This window comes from Pelobates fuscus, chromosome 12 (genome assembly GCF_036172605.1).
Source record: "Pelobates fuscus isolate aPelFus1 chromosome 12, aPelFus1.pri, whole genome shotgun sequence".
NCBI lineage: Eukaryota > Metazoa > Chordata > Amphibia > Anura > Pelobatidae > Pelobates > Pelobates fuscus.
The window spans coordinates 126,015,526-126,040,730 of NC_086328.1; the positions used below are offsets into that span (position 1 = coordinate 126,015,526).

The 25,205-nt window shown below is 40.4% G+C and overlaps 1 protein-coding gene and 1 long non-coding RNA gene across 2 annotated transcripts in view; both read right to left on the reverse strand.

Annotated features, from left to right (window-relative positions):
* MYBPC3 (myosin binding protein C3) overlaps nt 1–25,205 on the reverse strand; it is an 87,910-nt gene that overhangs the window by 5,033 nt on the left and 57,672 nt on the right. Inside the window, exons 23-29 of the mRNA XM_063438225.1 lie at nt 21,849–22,008; nt 20,578–20,682; nt 16,359–16,547; nt 5,552–5,686; nt 4,018–4,185; nt 3,360–3,448; nt 90–285 (exon numbers count right to left, since the gene is read on the reverse strand). Coding sequence (XP_063294295.1) covers nt 90–285; nt 3,360–3,448; nt 4,018–4,185; nt 5,552–5,686; nt 16,359–16,547; nt 20,578–20,682; nt 21,849–22,008 — 1,042 coding nt within the window. The remainder of the gene's footprint in view (nt 1–89; nt 286–3,359; nt 3,449–4,017; nt 4,186–5,551; nt 5,687–16,358; nt 16,548–20,577; nt 20,683–21,848; nt 22,009–25,205) is intronic.
* LOC134579067 (uncharacterized) lies at nt 22,107–23,076 on the reverse strand. Its single transcript, XR_010086156.1, has 2 exons — nt 22,630–23,076; nt 22,107–22,552 (listed from the first exon to the last, which is right to left on the reverse strand). It is a non-coding gene; the product is annotated as an uncharacterized LOC134579067 (long non-coding RNA).

The window sequence follows — 25,205 nt, forward strand, 5'->3', positions numbered from 1 at the left end:
ACAGAACGCCCCCATTCCATGGCATCATTGATTATGGTTTGTGAAGACCCCTCCCTTGGCCTTGACTTGAGGAAGTTCTTACTACATACCTACAATTTGGATCTCGATGGTGGCTGTATCCTCACAGTTCTCAATTTGGATTTTGAGCTGATACTGTCCAGAGTGACGCCTCTCTGCAGTCCTTATAAACAGGATGGTGTCAACATCACTGTTTCTCAACCCGACTTGTTTAGGGTCAATGGGCTGGCCGTCCTTTAGCCATGTTACTATGGGGCGTGGCTTACCCTGGGGGAAAAAAGGCATATGGTGTAAATACACGGCTATGTCTCGACACAGTGTGTAAACATCATAGTAATTAGTTACTTGAAACCTAAATACTTAGACACACAGACACTCAAAATGTACACTATTAAGTGCCAATGCGGCAGGTGGGGCATATCTATTAAATATTCAAATCTATTAAACTGGACAGCTATAAATATTGCTATTGCTGCCCAGACACTAGGAAGGCCCCACCTCACAGAGATGGAGCCTGTAAAATAAAAGGGTTACATAGTCCCCCTCGTGGGCATCAGATGGGGGCTTTGAATTAAATAATGGGGTGTGAACAGTTTACAGTCCACCCTCTGTCCCCACCTGTGCCAGTAGATGGGGGTTATAAAATAAAATATTTCTTTAAAAGAGGGGGAGACAATGGTGGGAGGGGAATCTAATAATAAAATTCAGAGTGGGGGGACCTAGTGTCCACTCTCCAGCCCCCACCCATGGCTCTAAATAATTATACAAGGGAGGAAGTAGGCAAGTAATTGTCTTCCCCAAGGAAGTAGGCAAGTCATTGTCTTCCCCAATTAGTGGCATGGTTCAACTCTTTAAATTAATCCTACCTACTCCCATAACCCTAATAGTATTAGGGGGGAGGGGACTTAAACTAATAACTGTTAACAAATAAATCACACTTCTCATCTTCTGCCCCAAAAAAGAACAAACCAAATCTACAATATGCAATGCAAATAAAAAAAACAACAAAAAAAAACAGATTCTAAAAAATGTGAGGGACCAGGGCAGAATGAGACTGGTTGGAAAAGTATTTATAAAAGCTTTCCCACGCTTTTTAATTCTCATCAGACAGGGAAATCATACTTCTCGTTAAACTTGCTAAAGGAATATTTGCACGATATCTTCCAAGGGTTATAGACACCGTAGAACACTATGGTGGGTTGGAGTAATACATTTCCATGACAACGGAACCAAACTGTTACCCGTATACTAGGGTTCTGATCTCTGTCTCCCACACCTTCTTTCAAATTATTATGGGTAGACTCACATCATATTTCTGGAACTTCTGATTCCCAAAACTCTGACTTTGCTCGACCAGAACAAACACTTATACCCTCTTCAAATATTACTCTTGGTAAGTGGTAACATTATGCGTACCAAACGCCAAGACTCCTACTGACCCATTGCTAGACAGATGCACCAGACTCCATTCTATTGGCTTTATCTACAAAATTTCAAATAGGAGGATTTACCCATATAACCCCAAAATAGCCCTTTTCACTTCCTAACTTAATTCTCTCCTCCTCCCAACAAGAAACACAATTAATCTGGTTTTATTTTATAAAAGATATAGAATACTGGAGATAGATACAATGTGTATACTTATAATTGCTGAAGATGCAAATGACTGATAACACATATTTCTAAACTCTAGTAAAATGGATTGAAACTAAATTGTAGGAATCCACATCTCTGTATTGAGCTCTATTCTCAAGTGCCTTCATCTTTTCATCCCTGTCAATCATAGACAATTCATCTTTTCATCCCTGTCAATCATAGTCAATTCATCTTTTCATCCCTGTCAATCATAGTCAATTCATCTTTTCATCCCTGTCAATCATAGTCAATTCATCTTTTCATCCCTGTCAATCATAGTCAATTCATCTTTTCATCCCTGTCAATCATAGTCAATTCATCTTTTCATCCCTGTCCATCAGAGTTATCGGTTATGTCCTTTGCTTGACTAAGGCCTCGATTTAATATTTTTGGACAAGCTTTTAAAACTGATTTAATATTACGAAAACAATTTATTTTGTAAAAGCTTTCCAAAGGATTTAATAATGTGAAAATGTTTGTAATATTTTGATATTTTTAATAAATGTACATATATTTTTATATATGATGGTTTGTTATGTCAACTGGTAAATATTTCATAAATACACAATTAAAAAAAGAAATCAAAGCACGGCAGGAAAACGGGTCAACACAGCTATCGGTGATATTTAATGATTTCTTCAATGTTGTCATTTTTAGAGTTGTCCCCTTTAAATAATGGTTGCACACCGCTGGGATTTAAAGAACATTTTTATCAGAAAGAGCCAGAATAGCGACTGAATGATCAGCTATTTTTTTGTCCTATCAGCCAAGGTAGAGATCGTATACATTCCTTCACCTCTGCCGAGTAATACAGAGCAGGATGAATGCAGAACATGATGTGATATTTGAGAAGAGGGGAGGTGAAGTGTAGACAGAGTTTAAAATGCCTGCTGGAGTGTTAATAACCACAATATGAAGTGCAATAAACCAATACTCAAGGCGTTTATGAGACATCACTTTAAAATCCCACTCACAGCTTTTGAATATGAGCTAAAATAGAAGCGGCAGCATTTCACATTCACACCGCGTCTGGTTTTACTGGTGAGACACATTGTAATATATCACTTAGCTCAATATGCACCAGGATTGTCTGCAAAACGTATTTTTAAGAATTGTGTTGCAGGTGGGGAGCGATGGCTAACCCATCTGGTCCAATCACACAGACGAACTACTGTAGCTTAAATTGCTGCAGGCCCCTTTCTCAAGAGTTTCTTTTCAGAACCAGTCTGAGGATTCTGGGAGGATTTTGTATATTTAGCGAATGAAATGCTGTGGCAGGACCTTGAGAAAAATGTGCATAAACAAATGCCAGCAAACCTTAATTAACTGAAACAACGTTGTAAAGAAGAGTGGGCCAAAATTCCTCCACAACCATGTGAGAGACTGATAAAGTCATACAGAAAACGATTACTTCAAGTTATTGCAGCTAAAGATGGTTCTACAAGTTATTGAATCATGAGGTGTACTTAGTTTTCCACACATGGCTTCTCCATTTTGGCTTTATTTTTGTTAAATAAATCTCGGCACGGTGTAATATGTTGTGTTATTGTTTATCTGAGGTTGTATTTACCTCCTTTTAAGACCTTCTAGGGAACAGATGATTGTTATTATGTCCTGATATGTAAAACAATAGAATTCAAACCGAGTGTACGTTCTTTTTCCCATGAGTGTACCTATATACACAGACGCAGAGTATTTCTGAATACCTGGAAGGGGATGACTATGTTGACGGTTTCTCCAACCCTCTTCAGCAGTTTCTGTCTCAGGTTTCGTGGTAGCCAGATCTTTGGACGTTCTAAATGAGAGGAAAAATTCCAATGAAAACTCCCCCCCCAAAAAACACCACTCATTAAAATACTTTAAATCTCCCGTGTCACTCAGCGGGCCCATTATGAAGGATATTAGTGTATATCAGATTTCACTTTATTTGGAAGTATCACACAGTCAGGATGCCATCCTGGGGCACTCCACATGCTACGGTGAGGTGTATTCACAAAACAGAAAACGTGAAGGATTGAAATAGGAACTGCAAACAGTCAGCCAAACTAGCAGAGCTGGAAACATAGATTTGGGGGAATTTTCAGATTTAGTTATTTTGATTTAGAATGTGCAATTCCCTTGCCAGTTCATCACAATCCCAATTTTGGTGACTGAACCACATTCGTTTATTTTCCCATTTTAAAAGTCATTATTCTATTATGTAGATTCACTGTGTTGGTGTCACATTGTGTAGTATGTAAATTCATTGGGTGAGTGTCCCGCCGTTTGAGTGTAAATTCACGGTGTGGGGAGTGCGACTGTGTTGTGTGTTGTGTGTGTTGGTAACTGTGTTAAAAAAACATTATTTGTGACAATGACACTTACGCATTATTTCCCGAATAGTCACAGGCTCTTTTAGTGTGCATGGTTCACTCGGGCCTGCCAGGTTAATTGCTCGAACCCTGAAATTGAGGCGTTCGCCCGTGGGCAGGTCTCGGACCATTATGGAAGTTCGCTCTGTCAGTCCTGCAAGAGCTGGAACCCATTCGGAGGCTGCAGGAAATAGAAAATTGCATGGAGAGGCCAAAAGAGAAGAGATATAGGATCACTCTTGCCTTGCTCTTCTGAGATGAATCTTTGACTTAGTAGGTGTTATTCAATAAACTGTGGGTTAGGCAGGGTGCCCCTGATATGTGCTAATCATTGAATAAAAAAATAAATCAAAATAACATTGAGAATTCACTCCTAGTTGTTAACTGATGTACTTGATCAAAGCTCTCACCAGCAGTGACACTGCCAAGGTCAAACTGGACTGCCAGTGTGTTTGAGTAGCCACACTCAGGGGGGACATGTTGCCAACTAGAGTGCAGTGGCTTTCTCCAGAATGAGCTTCGGAGTTGACTTGCTGTGTTGAATCCTCAAAGCAGTCAATGACTACATGTCTTGTGAAAACCCAAGGACACTGGAAGATGCTCTTGGCACTTGCTGTTAGCAGGACGTAAGGCTACCAGATTTGTAGTTTAGCCTCCCCTGAGTCCTGAGTCACTTTCAGCTGTAGAACCCTAACTTTAGTCCTAAACCTCATGATTTATTGATTAAACTCTTCTATTGAAGTCTGACAGATAAGCGTATAAACATGAGACTAGAGAAAGAGGAGACCGCACCGAGAGTGTGCCCGACTCACACCACATTAAGTAATTATCAGCTGTCTGGAAGCCAGAAGTAAATGGATCCAGTGTGATGGGGGTTGGGAGAGGAGCTGAACTCAGGGAACACCTAATTCCAAATAATAGGAATTCCAAGCTATGCCCTACGAACTGCTTATGTTTCATGTTCCTGGACTGCTTCCCTACATTAATATACGATTACTCCAATCAAACAGCTCATGGGGTATCATGTAAAAGCATCATACAAAGTGTTCAACCTTGTCTCTCCAGTATTGATCGACTACATTTCCCAGAAATCTCCGGGAAGTATGCCCCAAAATAACTTCCTGTCAGTGGCTCTGAAAAGTCACTAAAGTCATATGAGCACATTGTCATTACAGTTTTATTGACAACACTGCAGTTCTCAATGTGAAGTTTGGGTTAAAGGAATTTGGTGTTCGGGTGTTTTGGCTTAGTTTTAGGGTAGAGTTTGGCTTAAGGGTTACCTGCATTCATAATTCAGTGAATTGTGACTCCCATCATTTAGCAGAATGATAGAAAATACAGACTGCATCATTTGTAGTATCGATTCAGTATTTAGAACATGGGGTTCTCAGATATACTGACGTGCATCGTTATAACTTTTTTTATTCCTTTATATATTATATTATGCAATGAAGCTGTTCTTTTTAAGTTGACATTCTTAATGAAAACAATTTACAAATTGTTCTATGAAATATCCAGGTTAGTTGTAAAACGTAGTGAAGACTTACATCCCTCTTTGCAGTATTCCAGATTGTAACCGTCCAGCCCCCCTGCCCCAATTCTCTCCGGGGGTCTCCATTTCAGTGAAACGCTGGTGTCACTGACGTCTTCCACAGTTAGATTAGTGGGTTCACTTGTGGGAGCTAGAGAGAAAATTAAGCAGAACAGGTGCATGTGTTACGTAACACAGATAATATCACAGGCATGCGAACAAACATGCACGTTTACCAGACAGCTGAGACTAATTCGATTTTGTCTGGGTTCTTAGAATCTGCCAGTCTGCTAAGCTTTCGTTTTACGCAGTGTAATCACACAGACTCATATGAAGAGCTAAACTGTACGTGCCTATATACAGTATCAGGCTGGAGACTGGCAAAATCTATAACAGGAAACCTTCTCCCATCTCTACTGAATTTTTAATCAGTAGAAATTTTGGAAAGAAATTACAAATTTAAAAAAGAATTTCAACTCTGCTAGAGTCCGACTCTCTACTTTAGCCTACATTTTGCAATTTTGTTTTAAATTCATTACAACCACTGGATAAACATCTGCACATTCAATGCTTGCTCTTAAGGGGAATATAATTGTAGTAACATAATATTATATTAATATGAAGGTTTTTAGAGTTTGAAATACAATCACTTATTTGAAATCCTTTCAATCTTCTTATTCCTTTGGAAGAAAAATCTTCCTCTCACATATATCTTATTCTTCCACGTAGAGTATTTACAAACCGGATGTTCCTTGTTGAGTATTGAAGTGTTGGAATGAATTTCAAATTTTACCCAAAAATAGAATTGGAGAAATTCTCCCATTCGGCCGGGGTTTTAATTTGGCTATTTTGGGCCTAAACTTTGAAATTCCCTTTACATTTTTGCCAATTCTTTCTTTAGTGGATAAACCTGCAGGGGATTTTATATTTTAAGTTATAATAGCCACATCAGGAGAATTGTCCACATCAGCTATTTACACCACCTATAAGGCCTTCCCTAAAGTGAGAATTTAAAGTCAATTCAACGTTTTAGTACAATGTAACGAACTGGAAGGATAGCTGGCTTTTCCCACTTCTGATCTATGAATAATATATAATTCTCATTATAGTGAATAACCTCTCTCAGCTATCAGGGCCTACATTTTGCATTTCCACTGTCGGTTCTCTGCAAATCCACATTTATTTTTGAATAAACCACTCAAAGAATAGTGACTGTAAATGTATGTATTTTATTTTCTGAAATCCCTCTTGTTTAAACCTTGTTATCTTTTCTAGAGTAACTCCTGCGTTTTGACAGTCCTGCAAACAACTCAATGTTGTAAGCAAATATTTATGTACAGAGTTCTAGTGGAAACCGACACTATAACTACAACAAACACTACATATAGGTGGACATACAAAGAAATAGGATCCATATAGTCTAACCCTCATTACAAAGAGCAGAATATATTAGCTTGAACTCCGTTATTGTTGATATCGATCTATGTAACCTTTGGCACTCCAGATGTTGTGGACCACATTTCCCCTGATGCCTTGCCAACATTATGGCTGTAAGCATTATGGGAAATGTAGTCCACAACATCTGGAATGCAGAAGATTGCATACACTTTTTTTATAATTTTTGAACAACGGCTTACTAATCTGTAAACTCCTCACAACTATCCTATGTACCAAATGCCGAAATCCACAGTGAGTTTTGATGAGTTGGCAATCAATTTATAGTCTGCAACATAGGTTTATATTATAGTCTAATGTAGATGTGTAGGAAAATCTTACAACTCTGCAACTTAAGCCTAAATATTCCAAGTTACGGTACTTACCACCTCTCAATGAACAGTGAATCACCCTCACAATCATAAGACAGCCACTACTCAATATAGAAATATTTATTTACACAAATAAGTCCGTATGACTAAAATATACTTGGATTTAGCAAACTAATATAAGGATTTAAAAAAAAACAAATATGTAATTATACATCTAACGGCTACAAAAGGGAGCTGTATATAGAGATAGAAAGTCACACATGTACTAACACACCGATAGCTAACAGATACGAGCAATAACAATGCTCATGTATATCAGACAATCACGTATAACATAGCTAATAAGATAAAAACACCACAACAACATGAAGTACATTAAAAAAAGTAATAATAAAAAAGCAAAACAACTTGTGTCCCATTTGAACAATTACAATATTCTGTTATGTGACATTGTGGTTTTTCTAGATATAACACATATTTCAAACATATCATGACACAGACAATCTGTTGAAAACAAAAAGTCCTAAAACTGCCCTTCTCAAACATTTTGTCACCTTAATTTAGGAACCGCTGGGTTGCAGACCACACGTATGATCTCCAGGAAAACATCTGACATTAACGGCCTCAAAATCCCATTTTTACTAGAAACACGAAGGACCAGTCTCTAGGTTCCGAGATACAATGTCAAAGCTACATCCACTATCACCAGAACCCCAACATTGGATAGTAAGTTTACGATGTATCCGTTGTATTGACATTTATAGAAAACAAACAAACAGAACATTCCAGGGCTTTGCCCTATTTTCTACCCAGACCTCTGAATTCTCTTTTAGGTTTTGGTTTCCACTCATATCGTTTGTATTCTATTCTCTCCTGGTGAGACTCTGAAGGGTCCACAGGTCTAGACACACGGGTCATGGTGGTGGTGTATCTTCTGATGTGGGTGTAGGAGACTCCAGACAGTGAAACTAAACTCTCCAAGGACAGCGAAGGAAGAGACTGGCAAACATTGGCAGAGTTCTATTACTCTTTGACAGTGATGGGAGGGGGTGAGTGAGCTCAACTTTACAGACCCCACAGACCCCCACCCTTTCTCTACAGCGAATAACATTTCTCTCTGTGAACATCTCTGAGGTCCATTCCACCATCATCCTAATGCTTTCACCTCTAAATATAGCTGTCAAAATCATATCAGCACATTCAAAATAATTTAAAACCATTCAATGAGAATCAGGACAGAGAGCAGAATAGTTCAGGGTACCAATAAATGACTCCATTACATGCAAATAAAATATTTATGTCCAGAGTATTTTTCAATAATTTGAGATAATAACAATGGAAAAACACGTAATAAATTATCCAGCGTAGAAAGCAAAGGAGGCAGATTTTGGAACGCACCCAACTTGTCTGACTCAAAGGCGACTTTAGGTAACACACGATTGTATGAAAACAGAAAAAGATACTGTCAGCATTTATAGGCTCAGATGTGGTCCATCTGTTACTGTGGATACCTTTAATGTCACGGAGACTGACTCACGTTATATTTAATAACTGACTAATAAAAAAATAAAAAAAGAACTTTTTCCCCCCTTCTGCATTATGAGAAACGGTTTAACCATACGGGAACGGGAACCATAGTAAAAGATCCATTTTGGCAAATTGTAGATATTTTAAATCCTGTTGTTTGTGTATATATATATATATATATATATATATATATATATATATATATATATATTTATATATATATATGTGACTTGTTGGCCAACATAAGTCCTTGAATCAGTGACAACTAATTAAACAACCTACAGGATGAAAGTCATGAATTATTATAAACAGGATATTTTTTCACTGAAATGTAAAATGTTTGGTATTCAGGTGGGTTTGAAATTGTAGGTTAGAATAGCCCAACTGGAAATGTTTTCAGGTCAGTTATGTTTTAAGATCAACTATTTTGGCCTACATTTATTTAGAATTCACAACAATGCACACTTTAGTGAATTACTTCGCTTATTTACGTAGAGTGGAAGAGTGAAATTGTTCAGAACAACTAAAAAGGTAACCTTTTACGAACGATAACGTCCGTATTGCTATAATGTCTAGCTTAAGGTAACAAAGACAGCTTTTAAAGTTAAACTAGATAGGAAGAATCATAGTAGTTCATGAGTGCTCATTGGGTTCTCCAGGAAGATGATAGCATGGTGTAACCCCAAGCCTTCTACTATGCAACGTGAGATTGGATATAGAATAAGGGTATGATGTAAGTGTGAAGCTCTGTAAGACGAGTCGATGTAAGTCAACGGATGTCTGTGTTTCTTTGAGCTTTAAATACAGTCTGGCATTTTGTGGAGCAATGTAGCTTGTTTTCTTTGTTATTGTTACATTTTAAGTGACATTATCTGCTGACTTTGAAGTCGCCATTGTTGGTGGGACTGCGACCTTAAGGCTCCTCCCCCTGCCCTGTGATCTGAGTGCGCTAGTCCCTTTATGACATAGATCGCTACATTCTTGGAGAGTTCGTTACCCGTAAACCTTTGAAAGTCACATAGTTCTCCGAGACTATGTGACAACCAGGCAGTCTTTTGTTAATGTCAACGCGGTAACATAAGGACTTCTAAGTTTCGTCTTTCAAGATGAAAGGGGATTATACCAAAATATAAAAACATTTATATACCAGTCAATGTATTTTCTGAAAATTAACATCAATGCATTTGTTGTTTATAATATGGTAATACTGAAATTAAGTGTGAATTCATCTTTTTTCATGTTTTTGTTTGAATGCTAGTAAATCTGTTTTAATAAAATAAAAAAATCTATTCCACGCAAGAAACGTTGTATAATCTTCTCTGTCTAATATAAAGTCACAAACCAGTTACAAACAAGGACAGAACCTCAAGCTGAATTCTGAGACAGTTTAAACAGCCTACAGGACTGGATATCCACAATGAACATGTCTAAGTTTCATGGGTGTATCTAAAGCAAAATATATTTATTAAACTTTTATTAAAGGGTTACTCCAAGTATCACAAATATTACAGCTCGCTGTAGTGGTTATGATGTCCGAGGTACTATGATCCTATTTCCTGATATTGGGTCAATTTGTGCCATTACAGAGAGAACATATCTGAAGCATATCAGACTGGTCCCACCCGTATGGGCAGTCCAGGACCAGGGCCGGAGCTACCTGTTAGGCGGACAAGGCAGCCACCTAGGGCGCCCAAGGGGCGCTGCCAGGAGCGCCGGCCCCCCTCATGCTGCAGCCGCCCGAGCGCTCTGTAGAGAGCCTCAGGCGGCTGCAGCCTTGCCCGGGCTGGTGCGTCCATGAGGGCGCAGCGCCCGGGCGCAGCATGAGGAGGGGCTGACAGGAGGGAAGCGCTCCCTCCTGTCACTCCCTCACTGTAGTGTGGCCGAGCGCTGTATGGTCCGCGGGTACAGGGAGCATCTGTCTCCTGTACCCGGCCGGACTAACAGGAAGTGCACACTGAGTGTTCACTTCCTTTTAGTCTGGCCGGGTACAGTATACAAAAGCTCCCTGTACCCGCGGACCATACAGAGCTCGGCCACGCTACAATAGAAGTAGGGGAGGGTGGGGGGATAAATTGTAAGGGAGGGGGGGGATTAATTGACAGGGAAGGGGGAATCAAAAGGGGGGGAAATAAAGTGACGGAGGAGGGGGGGATAAATTGTAAGGGGGGGATTAATTGACAGGGAGGGGGGAATTGAAAGGGAGGGGGGGGAAATAAAGTGACAGGGAGGAGGGGGGGATAAATTGTAAGGGGGGATTAATTGACAGGGACGGGGGAATTGAAAGGGGGGGAAATAAAGTGACAGGGAGGAGGGGGGATAAATTGTAAGGGGGGGATTGACAGGGATGGGGGAATTGAAAGGGGGGGAATAAATTGACAGGGAGGGTGGGGGGATAAATTGAAATGGAGGGTGGGGGGATAAATTGAAAGGGAGGGGGGATACATTGAAAGGGAGGGGGGAATTGAAAGGGAGGGGGTAATAAATTGACAGGGATGGTGAGGGGATAAATTGAAAGGAAGGGGGGATAAATTGAAAGGGGAGATTGAAGGGGGGGAATACATTGACAGGGAGGGTAGGGGGATAAATTGAAAGGGATGGGGGGGATAAATTGAAAGGGAGGGGGGGATGAAATTAAAAGGGGGGGAAGAAATTGACAGGGAGGGGAATTGATGGGGGAGGAAGGGAGAATAAGAGTGGGGAGGGGAGACGAGAGTGACAAGGGAGGGGGAGAAGAGAGGGACAAGGGAGGGGAGAGAAGAGAGTGACAAAGGAGGGGGGAGAAGAGAGTGACAAGGGAGAGAGAGGGGGGGAAGAGACTGACAAGGGAGGGGGGAGAGATTGACACCCATCACACACACACACAATGCACCCCTTACACACAGAAAAACACACAATGCATTACACACACAGACACACACACACACACAAGCAATGCATCCCTTACACACACAGAAACACACAATGCATTCCTTACACACACTCAATGCACCCCTTACACAGACTCAATGCACCCCTTACAGACGCACACACTGCATCCCGTACATACACAGAAACACACCTTGCAGCCCTTACACCTACAAACACAGATTCACACAATGCATTCCTTACACATATCAGGACATCCCCTACACACTCCACCCCCTGTGAACAAACTCATTGGTGGAACGTGAAGGTGGACCCTGGGACACAGACCTTGAGCTGTGTAAAGGGCCCCCAAAAAATGGAGCTGCTTCCCGTTCTCCCAGAACATTGATTTTTGTGACCACAGTTACAAACAGCCTCCAGAGAGCCTGTTCTACACCAGACCAGTGGAGCCAGACTGCAGCCAGAGCCCATCACCATCTTCATCTGGTTGTAAGTAGGGAATCTAGCATATTATTAGTGACACTAATCTCTAATTTACCTCACATTAAAGAAACACTATAGTCTCCAGAACCACTGCAGCTTAATGTAGTGGTTCTGGTGTCTGTAGCCTGTCCCTGCAGGCCTTTTAATGTAAACACGGCGGCACTGCAGCACTGGTGTTAGTTAACATGGCAGATCATATGGGTGGGGCATTGTGATGTCACATGGGGGGGGGGGCAAACTTTACTTTTGCCTAGGGCGGCAAAAATCCTTGCACCGGCCCTGTCCAGGACCGAAATGCCACCAAGTTCTCTCTGCACGAGAGATACAGCAACCCCAGACAATCGTTTTGGCCTTCTTTTGGGCTTCGTCAGTGAGGTGTAGCTGATCCCCCTCTAGACACAGTGAGCACGGGGTCCACATCTGGATTAACCTTTAAACTTGGGGAGAGCCAAGTTAATGCATTGCAGCAAAAACAAAGGATACATGCAGAGAGAACTTGCTGGCACTTTGGGTGGAATTAGTTTGATATGCTTAAAATATTCTCTCTTTAATGGCACAAGTGAGGAAAAACTATTTTGAGACCTGAGCGGGCATTTACCGAAGGGCAAGCTACTTTCTCGCATTGTGAAATACTTTCCTATGGACTGTTTGAATGTGCGCGCGGCTCTTGCCACGCATGCGCATTCCGCTCCAATTGGGAGCTGATGTCGGCGGGGGAGGAGAGGTCACCAGCACCGAGGGATCCCGGCGTTTGATTAAAGTAATTAACTGAAGGGGTTTTAACCCCTTCAGCGCCACGGGAGGGGGACCCTGAGGGTGGGGGCAGGGGGGATTCCAAGGATGATATAGTGTCAGGAAAACGAGTTTGTTTTCCTGACACTATAGTGATCCTTTAAAGGATGTATGACTTATAAAAATAGTGTTATCTGAAGGAATGTCAGCGTTTTTCAACAGTGAGGAGTTTAAATATAAGATGGTATTTCTGAGAAATGCTACGTAAATACAAATACTAAAACATTATTACCAGTAATATTATATTAGCTAATCATAGCGATACATATTATTGTTAGTTGTGAATATTCAGTTGTGTATAAAAGAATTGCTATTCACCCAAGTGATCGCTGGTTTTCTATACAGCCTATATACAGCTTACCGGACACTGTGTTGCAGTGGTTATGGTGCTAGGATTCTACGAAAGCACTCCCTGCATTTTTTACCAAACCAAGTGGCTTGCAAAAAAAAACAAAAAAAACAAAACAAACACTGTGGTATTTCCCAACACTCAGTGTCCAGCCCCTCCATTGAAGACATCATGTTAAGAAAGTTTCACTTCCTCAATATCTGTCAAAAATATGTTTTATCAAAGCTGTTAACATGGGGTACAGGAAAACACAGAGTATGGACCCTCTGTAGTACTTATCGTGCTGCCAATTTACTGTCAGTGGTAGTCAGGTTAGGTGTACATACTAGACTGGCACCTGTAGTTAGCAGCACATTCTACCTACTAGCAAATCATGTATTTCCTTAGTCCCCCTAATACCATAACCACTACAATAAGCCGTATAATGAGCGGAGTGGTAAAGTTGCTTGGCGTATCTCTGTAATGGCTCTCTGTTGTCTATTTTTCTAATTGGTTTTGTTATTTAGGGTAATGCACACAATGTTTTTAGTGCTACGAACAACAACAGGCTAATTAGAATCAAGGCAACGGCTGTTGGAGCCATATGCAGAACATTCTAATACAGTGTTTATCTACCACGCTCACTACGCCTCCATACATCTGTAGCAATATATCAGAACAAAAATACTTTTCTGTAACTAAATGTTAGTTTGCCCACACAAATTGTGAGTTCATAAAAATGTTTAAATAATAACACAAATATTTAAAAGAGTGCGCTCCACATAATAATCGTTCCCCATTCGTTTTAATTTAATTCGTTTACCATTTATTTTTCCACTAGATCCTCCCACTACCAGGTTAAGTGACACTATTATCTATAAAGATGTGCTAGTATGTCACATTTTTTAAAAGGGACACTATCTTGCTAAAGTCATTTGTGGGACACTATCTTGCTAAAGTATTTTTTTTTTATTTTACAAAATGTGCAGATTTCAATCAGCACTTTTAAAAAAATAACTGTGTTACACCCTCTTGGATGTCAATCAAACATCAGGTCCTGTTACTTCCTGGTTTGGTTAGCTCAGTGGAGCTAAACTAAATAGGCAGCAATTGCTCAGAGCACCTGCCTTGCAAAGACTTCTAATTGAGCTGCACTGGGAAGTCTGTGATTGGACAGCCACAGAAAGTCTGGGCTGGGTTAGAAGAGGAGGGCTTGGAAAGGCTTCAGACAAGAGATCTGCAGCGTTTGCAAGTTGTTTTTATATATACATTCAAAGAAAAAATACATAATTAAATGTAAGCATGTTTTTATTTGGGGTATATCTACTAAATAGTATTTTTTAATTTACATTTTTTTTTTTGTGAAGTGGTGTCTCTGTTTCATGCCAACAATGATCCTTTAGGACAGATGCCCTGATCTGTAATGTCAACTCTGTAGTTTTTAAAACGTGTGATGCACCAAATTAATATTACAATTGACAGAGAGAAATATATATAAAAAAAAAAATTGACAGGACTCACTCACATAGATTAAAGGGATTCCCTGCTCTGGTGCGTTCGTCTATGATGGGGGAAATATCCCCGAGCATAGATTAGAGGGATTCCCTGCTCTGGTACGTTCGTCAATGTTAGGGGAAATATCCCTGAGCATAGATTAGAGGGATTCCTGCTCTGGTACGTTCTTCAATGTTGGGGGAAATATCCCTGAGCATAGATTAGAGGGATTCCTGCTCTGGTACGTTCGTCAATGTTGGGGGAAATATCCCTGAGCATAGATTAGAGGGATTCCTGCTCTGGTACGTTCGTCAATGTTGGGGAAAATATCCCAGAGCATAGATTAGAGGGATTCGTGCTCTGGTACGTTCGTCTATTATGGGGGAGATATCCCCGAGCATAGATTAGAGGGATTCCCTGCTCTGGTACGTTCGTCAATGTTGGGGGAAATATCCCAGAGCATAGATTAGAGAGATTCCTGCTCTGGTGCGTTTGTCAATGTTGGGGAAAATATCCCAGAGCATAGATTAGAGAGATTCCTGCTCTGGTGCGTTCGTTTCTGGGAAATTTCACGGAACATAGACAAGTGCACCAGAGCAGGGAGTCAATTAACTCCTCACTTACCAACTAATTTGTTCTACGACCGGGTCGCTAAGTGAGGGATACCTGTAAAGGCATTTTTTTTATTTTAACTACCTTGTTCAAATGCCATAAAAATATGCATTTGACTTAGACCTTCCCTTTAAGTATTTCTTTTTTTATTTTTTGAGTATATCTTGACACATCACAGAGAAAATTGCTCTTAATGTCTGTACTTTCTATTAGATGTAATATACAGTTTACAGAGAGCTGCCGGGCTCAGTTGAAATCAATAGCAAGTTGTTGTATCTCGTTTTGCTGCCAAGTTCATGCCAAACTCAATAATAATCAGCATCTCTTGCACTAATTTGGGAGAACAGACTGTCCACGTCATTCGATGCAGTGTGAATAGCTTGGAACGCGACCTGAATTCACAATGTAGGCCGCGATAACCAAACTGAAAACAGACTTTGAGAATTATGACAATTTGACTTTTGTGACCTACAATTTTAAATTTACTTAAAAGGCAAACCTTAGTGGACAGAATGCTATTGGGACTATTCTCTAAACAATGAATTATCAGGAATTCGGCATTGAGTTGCACATTTAAGCCAAATATTTCTGAGCTGGAAACACAGCTGAGTTTGGGAGATTTTTTTTTACCAATTTGGCTATTTATTCCTAAAATGTGCACTTCCCTTTTGATTTTGTGATCATTTATGGTATAAGACAGGCTTGGCAGCAACCTTTGGAACTTCAGATAGTGTGGACTACATCTTCCCTGATACTTTGCCAGAATCATGGCCGTAAGTGCATTATGGGAGACGTAGTCCACAACATGTGGAGTGCCAAAGGTTGTTTGCACTTGGTTTAATGAATGACCATCGGTGGTAATTCACAATACAGTAAATTAGGGGCAATTATTTCTTTTAATTTCCCTGTTTAGGTAATTAACCCTTACATTTAAAGAGGTAGGTAGAGGCACTTACCAATGGGCATGAAGGGTTGAGAAGGCTGACTGGGAAGTGACATGCCGATCGAGTTCACAGCATAAATGCGGATTTCATATATTGCGCCTTCAATCATCTTCTTTGATTCGTATGACGTTTCCTTCACCAAGTCGTAGTTCAGCCGCATCCACCGGTAACTTTTCTTTTTCTTCCTCTCCAAGATGTAGCCTGCAGGTTGGCAGAGATAGAATTTGTGACAAAAATATTGCTCCTCTTTCTGTTCTTCTGAATATAAACACTACGGAACGTATTCACTAAATACTGAAATGTAGTGATTTAAAATTCAAATTGCAAAATTTAGGCAAAATGTTTTTGTATGGTAACAATACAAAACAGTAGTAAGGTTTGATTAACTATAGTGTTGCTACAATCACCGTGTGTCTCACTCCAAACACACAAATAAAGTGCAAAACACAATACAAATAGTGATAGTACACAATAAAATACAATATAATAAAACGTTACCACAATCGGTGTATACAGTGGTGGGATCTATAAATATAAAAGTGGAGACATAGGGTAACACAGTTAAAAAAAAAACTATATGTATAAGCACATCTATGGATGCACTCACATGGTTCTGAGCCACTCCACGAGCTGGATCAGACTAAGGACTCCAATAAAGGAATGTGGTGGCAACTGTATCAGGATCTAGATGCTGCTCACAGGTTCTGCTGCTTCGTTTTGACACCAATAGAATCCAGGATGCTGGATATAGGTGAGAAAGCATAAACCTTCTTATTAAGAAACAAGCATTACAAATCAGACTCCCTCTAACAAAAAAAAAATTGACTTTTCTGTTAGAAGGAGTCTGATTTTAATGCTTGTTTCTTAATAAAGAAGGTTCACCTATATCCTGCATCCGGGATTCTATTGGTGCGAAAACGAAGCAGCAGAACCTGTGAGCAGCATCTAAATCCTGATACAGTTGCCACCACATTCCAGAGCTCGTGGAGTGGCTCAGAACCATGTGAGTGCATCCATAGATGTACTTATACATATAGTTTATTTAACTGTATTACCCTATGTTTCCTCTTTGATATTTATAGGTCCCACCACTGTATACACAGATTGTGGTAACTTTTTATTCTGTTGTATTTTATTGCGTGCTATCACCATTTGTATTGTGTTTTGATTTGGTAACTTTCTACAGCTGAGTTATAGCCACAGCTTTGGTTATTTTAGCCTACATTTTCCAATTTTGGTGTTTTGGGAATAAAACGTTATCAGTACTAATTTTAGCATTATGACTAAACATCTCAAAACTAATTCAGAAGACCCAAACTTTGCAGAGAAATAATAATCTAATCCTGTCAAATATTGCCCAATTCTTATTATTGTCCACAGCAGTAGAAAATGCTTCTTAAACGTTATTGTTTTATTTGTATGTGTTAAAAGCTACTGAGAGAATAAAACAATAGACATCTTAATTGTCTTTGATTACTATATATCATGGGTCGTCAACCTGGTCCCTACCGCCCACTAGTGGGCGTTTTAGGATTTCAGGTGGGCGGTAGGGATTTCCAGGTTTTGACGACCTGACGACCGGGCGGGCGGGTGCGAGCCGGCGGTACCCCTGCGACTGGGTACCGCCGTGACAAATTGCGGCTCCGGCCCGCGCGGCAAACCGCCGGGGCTGCATATGGAGGGGTCCATCGGGTGGCCCATGCTGTCAGGGCCACCCGATGGATGTGGATTGTGAGGGGGCCCGGTCAGCGCTGGGCGCTTTAACAGCGCGACCGGGCCCCCTGTGATGACATCGCAGAGCTGGGAGGAAGTGACTGCACATCACTCCTCCCAGCTAACCCTGAGAGCCGCGCGGGAGGAAGACCAGGGAGTCAGAGTGGGAACTCTGACTCCCATCCACCTGAGCCACCACTGGACCCCAGGGAAAGTCACCCTCCTGAATCTAAAAGGTAGGAAACAGGAGGGTGACTTAAATATAATGTGTGTGTGTGTGTGTGTCTTTGTATGTATGTCTTGTGTGTGTGTGTGTGTGTGTGTGTGTCTGTATATATGTGTGTCTTGTGTGTGTGTATGTATGTGTGACTGTCTGTTGGTATGTGTGTCTTGTGTGTGTCTGTATGTATGTGTCTTGTGTGTATGTGTGTCTGTCTGTGTTCCTGTATGTGTCGTGTGTGTCTTATGTATGTATGTGTGTGTATGTATGTGTGTCTGTGTGTGTGTATGTGTCGTGTGTGTGTGTATGTGTCTTGTGTGTGTGTGGGTATCTGTGTCTGTATGTGTGTTGTGTGTGTGTGTGTATGTATGTATGTGTGTGTGTGTGTATGTGTGTCGTGTGTGTCTGTATGTGTTGTGTGTGTCTGTATGTGTCATGTGTGTCTGTATGTGTCGTGTATGTATGTGTCGTGTGTGTGTGTATGTATGTGTCGTGTGTGTGTATGTATGTATGTATGTGTGTGTGTATGTATGTGTGTCGTGTGTGTGTGTCGTGTGTGTCTGTATGTGTTGTGTGTGTCTGTATGTGTCGTGTATGTATGTGTCGTGTGTGTGTGTGTATGTATGTGTCGTGTGTGTGTGTGTATGTGTGTGTGTGTGTGTGTGTATGTGTCGTGTGTGTATCTATGTGTCGTGTGTGTATCTATGTGTCTGTATTTGTGTCTGTATCTATGTGTCTGTATGTGTGTCTGTATGTGTGTCTGTATGTGTGTTGTGTGTATGTATGTGTGTTGTGTGTGTGTGTTGTGTGTGTATGTATGTGTCGTGTGTGTGTATGTATGTGTCGTGTATGTATGTGTATGTGTGTGTATGTGTCGTGTGTGTGTGTATGTGTCGTGTGTATGTGTGTGTGTATTTGTCGTGTGTGTGTGTGTGTATTTGTCGTGTGTGTGTGTATGTGTCGTGTGTGTATGTATGTGTCGTGTGTGTGTATGTATGTGTGTCGTGTGTGTGTGTCTGTATGTGTGTCTGTATGTGTGTCTGTATGTGTGTCTTGTACGTGTGTCTTGTACGTGTGTCTTGTACGTGTGTCTTGTACGTGTGTCTGTCTGTTATAGTGGACTATATAGTAAGTGGGCTACCTAGCTCAGCCTTCCTACTGGGCATTGCTACAAGGAAGGTTAAAAAATAGAAAAAAGGGGGAAAAAAAGGTGGGGAGGGGAATTGAGGAGGGAGAGGAGATGAGCTGACGCACAAGAAAAATCATAGAGAGGTAATAAGAGAAATCATATTATGCGCAAACAGAGAAGTCGTCTGAATATCACTGAAAGAGACCTTCGTTTGTTCCTTACGAAAATCGAACCAGATATCAAATATTTAGTCTCGCAGCATCAACCTCAAGGATCTCATTAATCACTAGTAAAGGTAATTTCAATTTACTTTATTGTTTTCTCATTAAACTTTATAAAGTTAAAAACCTTATAAACCTGCATTAAGTAGAAATAAAAAGATAAATGTACGTACATTTATTTTTTGTAAAACACCCTCCTTTCTAAAAAATATTCCGCATTTGCGCGAAAACTGGTGGGCGGTACGGAAATTTTTTCAACCAAAAAGTTGCATTAGTGGGCGGTAGGTAAAAAAAGGTTGACTACCACTGCTATATATGATATTACTATATTATTATAGATTACATGATACATGCCTTGCCTGGAAAGGGCACCACCATTAAAGAACACTCCAAGCACCATAACCACTACAGCCAGCTGTAATGTTTATGGTGCCAGGAGGGTCCTGGTGTCCTGCTGGAGTAAGTATTCAAACTGTTTAAGATTGGTTTGGTAACCTAACTGGGTCCAGTATAGCGCCCACCTCCACCTCCCCTGCTGCTGCTGGTTCCAGTGAACTAAGGGCTATGCTATTGACTGATGGCGTCATCGGAGTGCTCTCAACCAATGAACACAGTTCAGCATGGCTGGTCTTAGCTCAGTGTCAGAAACTTCTGGAAACTGGAGAGGTGGGGTCAGTCGCCTGCTAAGTTGCCAAATCTTTCACTACTTGTTCTAGGAGGAAGCCAGGACCTGTCTGGAACCAGAACCACTACAATGGGAGTGTTCCTTTGAGATGTCAATTCTAAACAGGTGATGGTTCATGATCAACATAATATTAAGGTGCAGGAGTGTAAAAAACAAGAAGACAGAATGCAGCAAGTGGTGTTATAGGCATGAACATCAAGGGGTATTGTTGACCTGGACTTAGTGGTGAGTAGACAAGTCAAAGGGCAACAGTGATAACTTACCCAGAATTCCCTGACCTCCATCATACTTGGGTGGGTCCCACTGCACAGTGCAGTAATCCTCTCCAATGTTCAGGATACGGGGTGACTCGGGTGGATCTGGTACCTCTGTAGCAAGAAAAGGGATAAACACGTCAGATGAAAAGGTCTGTAAATTATAATGTTTATCGGCAATGGGTTTCTAATAAAATCTCTACTAACAAACACAGTGTAATCCATTTATAATAGTTCGCAGTACGTCTACTGTGAAGGCAATGTAAATGTCCTCAGACAAGTAATATTATTTAAAAGAACACTATAGAATTATTGATACAAATGTGTATTCTAGTGCCTTGTAACAGTCTAGGTGTCTGGCCCTTCCCCAGTCAGAAATTGTAAAAAATACCACTTTTACTTACCTTTCTTCCCACATCGATCTGCACTTTACCTCCCTGGTTGAGATCGACAAGATTGATGATGTGAGAAAATCCAGTGCTTCCAGTGTCTAGGAACGGAGGTTGACTCTCACAGGGATGCACTTCTAGTGGCTGTCGGGAAGATAGCCACCAGAGGTATGTTTAACCCTGCAACAATACATTGCAGCATCTATTAACCAGCAAAGTTTTAGATTGCAGGGTTAAAACTAAGGACTATTTCATCCAGACCACTTCATTGAGATAAAATGGTCTATGTGTCTGTAGTGATCCTTTAACTACTGCTTGTCTTTGCTATAAATGCTAGTTCTTCTAATGACCCTTTGACACAGTTACTTGCGAGTCTTCTCCAAAACCACGACTTGTTCTGTGGATCCATTCATTTTCTTGTTTTGTGATATTATCAAAGCTTTGTGGGGAGTTGTTTCCGAGGACTAACTATGGCTCAGAAGAACCACTGCTTTATAACAAGCTCCTCAAGACACACGAATGGTCAATGTTTCATCCTGTGAAATGTCTAAATCCTGGACACTCGGAGTGCCTTGGGAACTGTGTTGCTGATTTGCAGTGACTGAAAAGTCCTGCAATATGCTACTGTATGCAGAATTCATATGTTACTGTACAAACATAATCAAGGCAGTCCCTTTAGGATCTTTCCTTGAAAAATAGATTTTACACCAGTGACATGAATTCTGCATTTGGCAGGAGAGCACACTTTCACTTGCTATCCATCGCACAAAAAAAACATAGTTACGTAGGCTGAAAAGAGACGTGCGGCTATCTGTGAGTCTAGAAAAAACATGGTGGATCTAGCAACTCTACAGCCCTCTCTGACCAATTGGTAACCCATCTGCCACATACCGATAACTTTAATGGTAACGTTGGCCTTGTCCTCCCCAGCAGGGTTCTTCACTAGCACACTGTACGTCCCCTCATCCTGCTTCTCGGCACCCTCAATAATGAACACGCAATGATCCGCAAAGGTTTCCACACGGACTCTGCCATCATTCTGGGAAATAAGCTGAAACAAAAAGTCTAGGAATTCAGGATCACTGAAATACGGAGGGTTGTTTTTTTCTAGGGTTTTTGTTTTGGAATCGTGTTGAAGAAATTGATAGCAAGAATTAATGAAGAGTCGGGCACAGGATTATAAATTTTTCAGATGTTTACACCAAGTCAATGTCTTGTTTGTAAGAAGTAGCAAAGTGACTGAACTCACCTGGATTTCAACTCAACCAGTGAGACATTGATTGCTCACAAATGATTCCCCCTACACATTGTGAGAATACTAACACTGTAACATTTAAATAGATCATAACAATAGCCCCACTCTGAGTCTGTACTATGAATCGGGTATTATTTCATTTTAAACAAACCACAGGGTGTGGGAATTTTTTTAAAATCAACACTTTTTGTTTGTATTTCACAACTTGGTTTTCCGTTTACTAAAATCGAGTGAATCAACCTCTTTGTCACTGATCTTATTAAACGATGTGCTGTGTTTTTTTTTAACTTGTAGACAAAACGTTCATTGTAGGCTAAAAAAAAATTAAAATAAAATAAATCTTCTTTGCATAGATCTGAGAAACATTATTCAACAAAGAAACACATTTCCACCCATTGTGAGGTAAGGGGCATTAACACATTATTGATAGTGAAAAGGGGGTGCAGCTCCGTGGTGGTGTTCTCAAATCCGGAGTAATATGGGGCATAAGATGAAAAGAAACTTAATATAGTGTAGTATGTTTAAAATTCTTGGTGGTTATGAATAAAACAAAATGCACTTTTCGGGAGCTTATGATGAGTTCCAGATATGTGCACCTGGACGGTATGATCCCCATCTGTGGATACGTTGATAGTTCTTGTGCGTCTTTGGGGGCGTCTTTCGCAGTTGTTGGGTTATTCTTGTAGTGTGCAATAATCCTCAGCATATAGGGAGCAGAATAAAAACTCTCCTCACTTTATCCTGTTTTTATTCTGTCCAACTATCATTTGATCATTCGAATTTGCAGACTTTGAGCTGAAATGTAGCCGAATCACGAACCAAACAAAACGTGCAAAGATCGCGCGTCATTTTGATTGGTGATTCTGACTTCCCCTGATTCTGACACCCCTGCCCTCCAAAAAGAGAGGTGAATGATGAGAAAAAAAAGATCATTGATGACTAAGGGAAAGTCACTAAATGCTGATTTCATACACAGATCAAGTACGAAGTGAGCAATAGAGGGGGATAAGAAGGAACAGCAAAAAAAAATAATACAAAAAAATATATTTTTTATATATTCAAATATATTAATACAGATATATATTTTACTGCTCCTCCTGCTCTTCCCAATATTGGTTACTTTTTCTCACATCTGTGGACCAAATGCGAGTATTATGCTCCTGTTAGTGTAATGCAAAATATATACTTAAAGAACCACTATAGTGACAGGAAAACAAACTCGTTTTCCTGGCACTATGTAGTCCTTAGGTCCCCCCCAGCCTCATGGCCCCTCTCCCGCTGGGCTGAAGGAGTTAAAACCCCTTCAGCTACGTACCTTTATCCTGCGCCGGGCTCCCTCGGTGCTGGTGATATCTCCTCCCACTCCGACGTTAGCTCTCGAGTGGAGCAGAATGCGCATGCTCGGCCAGAACCTCACGCATTCAAACCCCCCATGGGAAAGCATTACTCGAACGATGCTTTCCTACGGACGTTCTGTGTGCTCAATGCAATTTTTGCATTGAGCATCGCGGAAGCGCCTCTAGCTGTTGTCAGGAAGATAGCTACTAGAGGCTGGATTAACCCTCAATGTAAACATAGCAGTTTCTCTGAAACAGCTATGTTTACAGCTGCAGGGTTAAAACCTGGGGGACCTGGCACCCAGACCACTTCATTGAGCTGAAGGGTCTGGGTGACTATAGTGGTCCTTTAATATTTATACTAATCAACCAAAGGAATAAGGGCACACCTATTAATATTTGTACTATGTATGGTTAATATTTATATTATGGAGATATTTGACAGCACACTAATTAGTCCATTTTCGTGCCCTTTTGGTTCATCTGATTGGTTTTCTGGATGAATACTTCCTTAACGAAATTCTGCCGAACCGAACCAACATAAGGCTTATTTGGCCGTCCCAAGAAAATATTTTATTTTCGAAAAAATACAAATATTTTGGCCAACACAAGTTTTTTTTCTCCATGTACAAATCTAGTGAATACAGTGAGAAGCAAACGGAAAATAATTCTCAGAGTTATTCACTAAAACTCAAATTACTGCAAATGAAATAAAGCTCACAACTTTTTGCCTCAATTTTTTTGCCCCAGTTCTTCCATTCAATTTGATTTGCAAACTCTTGGAGATAAGTGAATAACTCTGTAAAAGCCACATTTAAGAAGAAGTTAACCTATCTTGCTTTGATTTTTGGCTTCATTTAAAAGTAACTATGTGTGTATCACTTTAAATACCTTAGAAATCACTATCATGTTCAGAGAAATCTGTTTATTTGAAGCACAGATCTGTCTCTGTAATGTCCGCTATGTCCTGTGGTGAGATTCGTATTTAATTGCCCTCTTCAAATTATGGTCTGTAGGCCAATATCACATCATTGCTTCCAAGTTATGAGTCTGGATATAAATTTAAATCTCTGACTAAGAGGCAGATGCCACATCGACTTTTCCAAACAAAATGCAGGCTGCCATTCAAATATAGCTTCTTAGACCACAATGTGTTTCCAATGCACAGTCAGACCTTTACTTGTGGTAACAACAGCATGACTTTAACCCCTTAAGGACACATGACGGAAATATCCCATCACGATTCCCTTTTATTCCAGAAGTTGTGTCCTTAAGGGGTTAAAAGGGACATTTCAGATCTGAGACATTTTTATTTGCATTTATAATCTGCAGGATCTGACACAATTACTGGCAAAACAGAGGATTTCTTCAGCAGGTTTATATACGTCACTCTGTATTTTGATATCTTGACGGTATTCCTGGAGTCTGAGATATCGCTAATACTGACATGGTCCAGATTATTTTACACAGCTTGCAGTTAACACCTGCATTGGTAGCTGTACATCGGAGGATTGAATTTCAGAAACATCCACCGGGTGATTCGCTAAACTTAGAATTTTCTTGAACTAAATCCAAATGGTAAGACTGAGCCGCAAGTAGATAATCTGGAAAAATTCTCCAGTTATATGCCAGTTAAATTGCCATATTTTTGCAGCA